The 10,775-nt window shown below is 50.0% G+C and overlaps 1 protein-coding gene across 3 annotated transcripts in view; it reads right to left on the reverse strand.

Moving 5' to 3' along the window:
• Positions 1-874: 874 nt before the first annotated feature.
• LOC134078119 (receptor tyrosine-protein kinase erbB-4-like) overlaps positions 875-10,775 on the reverse strand; it is a 222,629-nt gene continuing 212,728 nt past the window's right edge. For 2 of the 3 annotated variants that reach the window (XM_062533796.1, XM_062533795.1), the window contains exons 21-27: positions 8,935-9,090; positions 7,804-7,879; positions 7,487-7,633; positions 5,565-5,662; positions 5,137-5,379; positions 2,028-2,364; positions 875-1,569 (exon numbers count right to left, since the gene is read on the reverse strand). In XM_062533796.1, the coding sequence (XP_062389780.1) occupies positions 875-1,569; positions 2,028-2,364; positions 5,137-5,379; positions 5,565-5,662; positions 7,487-7,633; positions 7,804-7,879; positions 8,935-9,090 (1,752 nt within the window). The remainder of the gene's footprint in view (positions 1,570-2,027; positions 2,365-5,136; positions 5,380-5,564; positions 5,663-7,486; positions 7,634-7,803; positions 7,880-8,934; positions 9,091-10,775) is intronic. The other variant, XM_062533797.1, reaches the window with a different exon arrangement.

A 10,775-nucleotide genomic window follows, 5' to 3' on the forward strand; every position in this document is an offset into this window, starting at 1 on the left:
GATACATATCCCAGTACTGCCTGTACATCAGGTCTTTTTATACAGGACGATTATAAAGGCGCCACAGCGAAAACAGATAAATAATATCGATCCCTTTCCGATGCATCTTCAGTTGGAATGTATTCAGCATGGCGATGGGGGCAGCAGTGTGGATGCAGAGGTAAGGAGATAGTCCTCAGAGTTCCATGTGTGGCCCGACGCAGCCTCCTGTGTGAAGTTCCCACAGGCTGGGACTGCGATTACAAAAAGATGACTGTGATTGCTACTACTAAATGCCTACAGTCATATATTACTACAGGACTTGAGTTTGTACTCAGGAAGTGCTGTTCCACAACATAGGAGGAGAATATATAGGATGCTATGTGCCAGATACAGTATGTGCCACTCTTTCCAGGATTTTGTCCCCGTTCTTGTCCTTAGTCCTTGGTAATAGCAACAGGCTGTGTCAGTGTCATCTCCCTGTGGGACTGAAGTCAGTAGCCAGCAGCACGTAATGGCCAGTACCTCTAGCATTTAGCGTACAGTATCTCGCTGACCACAGCGCAAGGAGAGCATCCAGTTTTAGAAAAGTCATGGTTGAGAGGATCCTGGGTTCATGGGGGCGGGGGCAGGTGAGCTGGAGTGAAGAGGGGAACAGGACAGACGGGGAGCGGTGGACTCATGTGTCATGTTGCCATGGCCACTGGACATAGTGGATGGTGGATCATCTCTGGAACAGTGGAGGGTTGAAGTGTCAGTCCTGGTCTCGCTGGTAAGATAGAGTGTGGCTCTGGTGGAAGTGCCAGTTTGTGGAGTCGTATCCAGCTCTAGCCTTCTCCTGCCCCCCTGCCCCGTCCCCCTCCCCCTCCGCGGTCACCCCCAGCCCCTGGGCCGGCTACACCACAGTGTTCCTCTGTCTGTAGGGCGGGGGGGGCAGTGCGGTGCCGGGCTTGAGGGCGAACTCCGACAGGTACTCCTGGTTCTCGGCCACGGCGGGCCGGATGCGTCCGTTCTGGCGGTAGAAGAAGCGCGTGCTGCAGTCCTGCAGGTACTCGGGGTTGTGCAGCGTGGCCTTGGGGGGGAGGCTGTGCTGCCAGTACTCGGGATTGTCGAAGGTCTTTTTGGGCTTCTTGTCGGCCATGATGGTGCCGGTGTGCGCGGGGTGCAGCGTGTGGGCCGGGTGCAGCGTGTGTCCGGCGTGGGCCGGGTGCAGCGTGTGGCTGGACAGCGCGCTGAGGGACGGAGGCGCCGGGTAGGGAGGCTGTGACAGCAGGTGCGGGCGCAGGGGGTGCTCCGACAGACCGCTGTGCGGCGGGTGGCCGGCCTGGATGGGGTGCTGGGGGCCGAGAGTGGCACCAGCGCCGCCCGCCACCATGTGGGACAGAGGAATGCCGTTCTTCCGAAGAGTGTCCTGGCTCTTCTCTCCGGAGTTGTGGAAGGTGTTGAGGTAGAGAGGGTCGTTGACGTACTCATCCTCTCCCTTGGGCTGCCCGTTGGGGGCGCTGTGGTACCCCTGGACATCCACTCCGTGGACGTCTCCGTTTCTGCGGCGCGTGACAAAGGGGTTCTCCTCCACAGGGTTCAGATAGTCTGGCAGAGAGAGCAGGAAGTTAACACCACTTATAAAGAATGGCTTTGACACATTCTGAATAGAGTACAGGCACCCTGCCCTGATTTAAATTATTCAGCTAGTATCAGTGCATACATAAATCAAAAGTAAAATTGAAGGAAGTGCAAGGAAAAAAATAAATTGATATTTCTATCTACTATGTGGACCCTCTAAGTCTAAGTAATGGTCCTGTGTGTGTTCTACCGTTGAGGTTCTTGTTCTCTGTGTGGGCGTTCTACCTGTGGGGTTCTTGTCCTGTGTGTGTGTTCTACCTGTGAGGTTCTTGTTCTATGTGTGGGTGTTCTACCTGTGGGGTTCTTGCCCTGTGTGTGTGTTCTACCTGTGGGGTTCTTGTCCTGTGTGTGTGTTCTACCTGTGAGGTTCGTGTCCTGTGTGTGTGTTCTACCTGTGAGGTTCGTGTCCTGTGTGTGTGTTCTACCTGTGGGGTTCTTGTCCTGTGTGGCGGTCATGTAGCCGTCCTCGTCCGTCTCGCCCCTGGCTGCCCGCTCCCCCAGCAGCACGGTGGGGTCGGCGCTGTAGCGTTGGCCGTTGCTGTCGTCCGGTGGGCCGGGCCTCACCAGGGGTTGCTGCGGCTGCTTGCGCAGGGTGCCGTTGCAGCGGGGGTCGGGGAAGGCCTCGGAGACGGTGCTGGGGGTCACGGACGAGTCGGTGACGGAGGAGCAGGCGGGGGAGAGGGCCGTCACGGCCACCACCCGAGGGATGGTCATCATCATCTCCTCCCTAGCAAAGCTGCTGTCCTGGTACAAAAACTGGTTCTGAAGAGGCAGAGAGTACCACAAGATTCAGCTGTGTGATGGACAAAGACGTACATGTTTTATTCTGTTTTTCTTGCTGGTTTAATTGCCTGGTAAAGCAACTTCAATTATAATGGAAGAATAGAGCATAGAAAAGAGAAAATAATTGATCTGGCTCATATAGGCACTGGGTATTTAAAATACTACGAATATTTGGGAAGAGTTCTTGGCCACTTAAATAATTCATGTCCATTTTGATGGATTCATTCATTTGTCTTTATCTCCCATCATGGCTAGTCTCATGAAGCACATGCTGTGTTTTATATTATCAGGGACTCACGTCCACTCTTCCACCTTCCTCCGCTCTACACCGTGAAGATTCTCAGACAGGCAGCCAGAATGAGACTCAAGAGCACATCTTGGACATTAATACCAAAGTGGGTCTACCAAAATGTAATATTTAAGGAGAGCAGACAAATATACACTCTCTACCAAAAGGGGTTTTCTTAAAATATTAAGAAGGGCAGTTAAACTTAAAGTGTGATCTGTTCTTCCAGGAGAGAAATTAACCATATCATTGAACTTTCTGGACTAGATTGTTATCAATATTTTAAGGACAATACGATGAGTAGGCCTTGGAGATAACAGACATGAGATCCTTCCAGCAAATGCGTTGTCCCAGATCTATTCCTTCGGTACAAATTTTAATAAGCTGATCACTTTTTCTCCCTTTTCAGAACGTGCCATCATTTTGTTCTCCCAAAGCGCTGTTTACACCAAGAGCTGCAGGAGCGAGATTTCTGTAATGTAGCAAAGAGCCTGTGGAGGATTGATGTCGCTCATTGATATTCATAGGGCTTTCTCTCCCTTCTCATGCTTTTTAAGGGGAAACAAAACGGAAGCTAGAATGCAAAATGGCTCCCGTGCTCTGTGGAGAAAGCTCAGCGCACAGAGGAAGGGCTTTGTGAGCCAAAGCCTCCACACACAAGCAGAACAGAGAGGGCTCTTCATGGCGCCCAGCCGCTGCTTCCTACCATAATTCTGTTGTTGTTACGCCAGTGCGTGTTGAAGTGTGCCTTTCTACAGAGGAGTTGAGAGTGAGGGGAGGAGAGAGGGAAGAGATGGAGGGAGTACGGCAGGAGAGAAACGGTGGCCAGTCAGTCCCAAACGCAAGCTCTGCTGTTCACACAAGCCAATATGGGAATAGTGGGTCTTACTGACAATGCCTCTCAACAATTAGCCCACTCAAAGAGATGGTGCGGATAAGAACTGAAATTCTCAATTACGCGAGCGTCTTTGGAGTGGGAGCACTGGCTCCGCAGGCACACACTGTCCCCTGTGCTGCAGGGAGAGTGGTGCTCCGCTCTGCTCGTGGGTGCAGGAGGTGTGATAACCACCTCTCAGGGCCCAGCCTGCTGCAGCACCATTATTCATCCTGGCCAAGATCTCCCAATCCTGGAGGTGATTCTGAAACGCTTGATAAATGCGGGCGCAGGTCTCCAGGGGTAAACTATATTATGTGCACCCTGGGTTAATTAGACTTTTAGAGCTATGGCCGGCGCATTGCTGAGCAAATACACCCACGGGCCTGGATGCATAAGGCAATCCTGCTTTAGAGGCGGCCCTGATATTTACACAAGAAGGCCTGGCTTATAAAAGCCCAGTGTGCGAGAAGGGGAGAGGGGGGCCGGGGGGACAACAGCCCAGGTCTGTGTGTGCGTGTGTGTGTGTGTGTGTGTGTGGGTGTGTGTGTGTGTGTCACACTGGGGAATAAGCCACAGCACAGGGGCTTCCTGGCAGCTCCTTCTAGAAGAGAGAGAAGAGAGTGTATGTGTGTGTGTGCATGTGCATGCGTGTGTGTGTGCGTGTGTGTGTGTGTGTGTGTGTGTGTGTGTGTGTGTGTGTGTGTGTGTGTGTGTGCGTGTGTGTGCGTGAGTGTGCGAGTATGTGTGTGGGGGCATACTGCTCTCTTCAGGGGCTGGCTCTCAGAGGTATGTGTGGCACATCAAAGCCCTCCCCAGGCTGAGAGTCACCATTTCATGGCAGCCTTCCACTCGGTGGCTCAGGGTGAGGGGGTGTCGTTTGCACTCGGCTCACGTCATGCGTGCATCACAACCCTGACTTGTTGCATGTCTCTGCCTCCACCTTTTGCACTACTGCTGACCTATTATATCCTTGAGACCCAACTTTTAATTCATTATTGGATGGCGAGAAACTTACCCAAGACTCTTTCAATATTCTGCTGTACAGCAGGGGCAGTTGAGAGTCATCAGTGATTGTGCTGAATTGATTTAAGCAGGAGGAAAAGCCTACTTCCTGACAAATCATCAAAGCCAAGGTCATGAGGCAATATGTAAGCAATCCGAAGGAAGGCTTCATTTAGACCAATACAAAAATCAAATAGATTGCTTCCACAAAATACTATGGGGATACAGGGGCTTGTGAAAATGCATTGGATTGGCCAGGAACAAAAGCTGACTTTTAAAAAACAAGACCAAAACTTGGCAAGTGCTTCTGACCTTTTGTTCTTGATATAGTTGGATAGGCTGGAGATTTAAATCCTCAAGCACTGACTTTGAATATCGGAGGATTCTTTTCCTCTGCTGGTGGGGACGCGAACAACTATTGGCAATGCTGTGCATCTAGAGAGACTATTAAAACAGCCCCAATCTATTCACAGAAGAGGTTGTATGAAGACGAAAAGTGTCTGTCTAAAGACACATTGTGGGGGAAAAGGGGAATTCACGGGCGAGTATCAGCAGTGCTGCTGGTGAGAGGAGAGGGGTTGCCTACCCGGTTGGAGTCCATGCGTGTGCGGGGGGTGTAGGCCAGAGGGGGGATGTTGAGGCCGTGGGGCACCAGGTACTCGTCAGCGTCCATCAGGTCCTCCAGCTCCTCCTCGTCCAGAAGGCTCTGGAAGAACTTGCTGTCGTTGGGACTGGGCAGCTTCATGCGGTCATCCCCCTGAACGGACATCGGGAACTCGTCAACACCAGCATTAGGCCTGGCCAGTCCATCTGGACTCAGCCTCTTGTTCTATGGGACGAGGGTTCTGGTGTGTTTTAGTGTCACTTGTGAATTGAATTCATAACCTGGACCGTGCTAGTGTCATCTGTTCCTTCATTAATGTGTGTTCAGTCTACAGTCTACAGTCAAGTCCTACCTGATACGTATACACCTCCAAAGGGCACCAGCTATGGGTGTTCCAATGCAGTTCTTACCTGGATCACCAGGTAGCGCTGTGGGTCGCGGGCCATTCTGCAGAACTCTCCGGCAAGCTCCTTAAACCTGGGCCTGCTGTCTGCGTCGATCATCCAGCCTGTAACGCAACACATCCCAATCCTTAGGACACTCCGCACCACACCGCAGCTCAGCTTAGCGCTCAGCTTAGCAAGTTTGAGGCATTAGTAGTGACTCACAGTGGGATTGTGGATTTCCTCTCTACCTCAGATTTAAAACATGAGATAACACTGCTAATCTACCTTCCCTGCTGGCTAAATCCCTCAACAGTCGCAGTGGGAGAATTCGCCTTTATTTATTTATTTATTTATGTATCTATTTTTTTTATCCACTCTCGCACTTCGACTGACTATTTATTCATAGGGGCTGCAATTTTTTTGCATGGCTGACATGGATGATTTCCTCTGATTCGCCATCAAAGCGGCGTGGGAGCGCGGAACACGTTGGACTGCTCATTTTACACTTCCTTTCATGATCCCTGGAATGACATTAAACCATACGGATATGAGAGAGAGGGAGATGAAACAAGAGCACCTCTGCAACCATATGTGGGAATGTGGCTCCGAGTGCCATGTTGTGCAGCAGGCAGGGCGGCCGTGCCAGCCGGTGCCCCAGTCACACGCCAGTCCCATGCCAGGCCCAGAGCGCGCCCATGGTGTCCGCGTTGAGCGGCGGCTCTGCTGTCCCCGTGCGGGCGAGGTCACGAGATGAGAGAGAGACCAGCGGGCCAGAGGGCTTAGACAGCCCATGTTCTATTCTGACTGAACCCTTCTAATTCACCTCTGTCTTTTGGTAGACTTTGGTTTGGGTGGCCAGACACACACTCACACAATGACATGGGTTCACAACGTCAACCTACAGACTTATAACACTCTTAGAGGAGGAGAGGGGGGGCATAACAAGGAGCATACTTAGAAAAGCAAGAGAGCTAGCATAGTCTGCATAGTCCTATGGGGGACTCTCACTGCTATTAGACAGTATATCCCTCACTTTACTGCGGCTTTGCAATGCACTGCATTATGGAAAATGTAAAAATCTACTGTTCAAATTCAATCAGAGGCATTCTCCATGGAGACAGGCTGCTCTAATAGTGTAGGCGCTTATACTATGGGCTATTGTGTGTGTGTGTGTGTGTGTGTGTGTGTGTGTGTGTGTGTGTGTGTGTGTGTATGTTTGGGTGACCCCTGCTGTTGTCCTGTCCTCACAGTGCCCTGCTATGTGTGTGTGTGTGTGTGGAGGAGGAGGAGGAGGAGGAGGTGCTGGTGAGGGAGGTGCATGAGGCTGGCTGGCTGCTGCTCCACAGGGCTGCTGTGCGCTGGAAGGCTGGCAGGAGGCGCGGCGCTGTCGGCCCGACGCAGGAAGCGTGCGCTGCGAGGGAGCGGCGCGACACGGCCAGGCATGGCAGGGGTGTCGCTGGCACGCGCGCCCGTGTTCCTGGCTGGCAGGATGGGCGAGAGAGGAACCTCTGACCCCCCCCAGCCCTCCCGCCGGCCCGAGGTGTCAGTCCAGACGGCCGGCTGATGAGATCATCAGTTTGGACGCGGCACCGGTGGCAGCCGATTGAACGCGCCCAGCCTCCCCGATGGAGCTTTTCTGAATCTGTCTTTTTGTACACGCGGACCCCGCCGCTCTTCCAGAATATTCTGGCGTCCGACGCGGCCAGCGCAGACCCACCACTACAGCTTTAGAACACGGGCCATATCCTGCTTGGCTGGCTAAAAAGCAGTATTGACAGTGATTGGGGGGTGCGGGATGAATATCTCTCTGTTATGTGTGTGTAAACAACATGGCGTGCTTGGCTGCCTCAATGAAAGAAATATCGACAGGCTTTTCAAGAGTGCTGCGGAATGGCGGCCCTTCTGTTATTCGAAAAAACACGGCGGAGAGGAGAATATGGACGTACATTTGACCATGACCATGTAGACGTCGATGGTGCAGATGGGAGGCTGGGGCAGACGCTCGCCCTTCTCCAGCAGGTCTGGGATCTCGCGGGTGGGGATTCCGTCATACGGCTTCCCTCCAAAAGTCATCAGCTCCCAGATGGTCACTCCTGCATAAAGAACAGAGTCAGTGTTAAATCCACCGCGCTTGCACTCCGCCTGCAGCTTGGAGAGACGGTTATCGGCAGCAACACTCCAATGACTTCATGGGAAAAGCCATTTGGAAATTGTTTTTCGGGCTATTACGCTACTAAACAGCATGTGCAAAATTCCATCTTACCGTAGCTCCACACATCACTCTGGTGGGTGAACTTTCTGTAGTGGATACATTCCAAGGCCATCCACTTGATTGGCATCTAATAGAGACACAGTAACACAGTAATTACTATAAGTTTGCTAGCTCCTGGTTCAAACTCTGTTCTAATGAGTGAGTATAGGGCTTTGACAGGTACTGCACAGGAGGACTTTCTCACTGAAACTGAGATGAACTGGGGAAAAAAACAAACTCCTGTCACTCTGAATATCATTTTAATGGACTAGCAGAAGACTGCAGGCAAATAATGACCAGTCACTACGTGGCGCCTTGCTGAGAGACTCATACAATCAGCATCTAGACAAGAGCTGACAGAGAGGAAGGAAATATTGTGCGTTTGCAAGACCTCATGTTAGGAGGCTTCCCTGAAAGCATCCTATTAGGCTTAAAGTGACTGGCCAGCACAAACAGCCCAAATAGAGAGTGGTGGACAACTAGCTGAGGTGAAATAAGAGTAGGGGACAGAGTGGCTGGCCTTGCACAGTGACTGCTACATGGCAGGCAGAACAGAGTTCCGTATGTCCCATTAACTTTAAGCAGAGCCGCTGCCATCACCACTGGCTTCATCTGAAGCTGGGTAAGCTGGGAAGGAGGAGAGGACATGAGACAAAGGGCACAGGACAGGAGATGAGATGACCAGTGCACGGACATGGGAGGGACATAAAAGGCAATGTCAGAAGAGCAGCTGGGTTCTGGAGCCAAAGCATGATCCCACAGTGAAGCTTGGCAAGCTGTACAAAAGCAAAGCAGGTACAGTAGGAGTGAAGGTGAAACCCAGGATATTGTGTTATTCATTATGATGAGATTTAGTAAAAGTCAATATTAGAAAGTCAGTGTGCCCTTCACAAACTCTGTTGCCTCCTTTACAAACTCTGTGCCTAAATTGAGTTTGATTTTAAAATGAATGAGATTCTTTTTAAAGATAATTTCATTTCCAATTTTTAATTGCTATTGATATTCTGCAGATTCCCTATGTAATGTGGTCGATCAGATATGTAATTCTAAGACAGTGAATTCCTGAAATCAGGCCGTCTCAGGGCTGCTCTCCCTCTACCATGCGTGGTGTGGTGTGGAGGGCGCTGCGAGCGCCGTGCCCACCTTTCCTCCGTCGGCGTTGTACTCCTTCTCGTCTGCGTCCAGGAGGCGTGCCAGGCCGAAGTCTGTGATCTTGATGTGGTTGGGGGATTTGACCAGCACGTTCCGCGCAGCCAAGTCTCTGTGCACCAGCCTCCTCTCCTCCAGGTACATCATGCCCTGCAAGCCACAGGCAAGGCTGTCACCATATGCCACTGAGTTAACCATGACTGACAAACACTACGCGTGCAAATTACCTGCCCCATCACCCAGTATTAGGATCAGTGGCTACGTTTACATTACCGTACATAATCTGCATTACATTATGCAGAACAAGACCATGATGTGATTGTGGTGTTTAGATGAGTTGTTAATAAAATATTCCATTCGGATTTCCGTTTACATGTGACGCAGCATACATGTCTGACATGTACAACCGCAGACTGTATAAACAGTTTATCACGGTTCCAAAGAATCTTTGTGACCTGTGCCCCACATTCTGTCCATAATTATTTTTGCACCAAAATGTCTGATAGGACATTATAATGTGATTAAGGCACAATCATGCCCATAATGCACCTCAATAACGCCACGAAGATCAGAATCACTCAATTACTGTGCATTCCCACTATGACCTTATTTGGGTTAAGGCCATCAGCAAATGATGTTTGCAATAGCAGCAACTTAGTCAGAATACTGTCTCAAATGGGTTCATATCACAACATTAATGTCCATGTAAACATACTCAGGGCCAGATGTACTAACACAGCGTTAACAGCGAGTTTTTGTAAACGCAGAATGCGAACGCTGTGCTTGGCTATATTGCGTGGAATTTACTAAGCTGTCACTTCATTACGTTAACTGCGGTCATCCCCGCCCGTTCCCGCCCCCTCTGCAACGCTATTGCGTGTGCAGAGCTGCTGAACCACAAGCGCAGTTGAATATTGCAATATTAAAAAGAATCCAAGTTTAGCGATCATACATGATACAAAGAGATATCAATGAGCAGCGACAGACAGAGTAGACCTAGAAGTTCTACTAATCCACTTAAAAAAATACTTGTGAACTATTTACTGCAGGTAGACTATAAGGATATGACTTAGGCTACAGTAATGCCTGTCTAACAGATTGGGAAGTGTAGGCTATGTCGTGAAAGAGAAAATACGATGTTAGAGAGGCAAACAAAAGTTAAGGTTGCTTTTGACATAGCATAATGAAGAAAACTGATGCTCTGAATATTGATTCAGCTGACTCTAAACGTTTTTCTAATAGACGCATTTGACCGCAATTTGGATTACACCTGCTTTCAGAGGGCGGAAGTTTTTCAACGCAAAGTAGACGTGCGCTGTTTTCATACATAAGGCGGAATACTTAATCAATCGCTATTAGCACCTCTCCTCCCCTGTACTTGCGCGTTACACCCATTTTCAGGTGATCCGCCCAGGAATTAATATGCATGACACGGAAAAGCGCAAATAGCCATTCTCAGCTCCCACGGCAGGCAGTCTGCGTGTTTCTCTCATTGCGGCGTGTTTGTACATACCATCCCCATGTTTATACGCGCACGTTACGCCTGAAATGGGCGCAAAACGTTAGTACATCTGGCCCTCAGTGTCCAGCTAAATAGCATCTTATCTCAAACATGATGAGTTGCTTAAGCCCTGAAACTCATCTGATAGAAAGCAAGAATTATGTCCGCCTATTCTAATAGCAAATGAAAGAGCAGAAGTTGGACCGGGTATATGGATTCTGAATATCTAATTGATCTAAAATAGAACCAATGTGCCTTGGGGCTTTGACTGGTGTGTTTTTACAAGGATTTTTATAAGTGAACAATTAAAGAAAAATGCTTGAGCAATACTTTA

Source organism: Sardina pilchardus, chromosome 4, assembly GCF_963854185.1.
Source record: "Sardina pilchardus chromosome 4, fSarPil1.1, whole genome shotgun sequence".
NCBI lineage: Eukaryota > Metazoa > Chordata > Actinopteri > Clupeiformes > Clupeidae > Sardina > Sardina pilchardus.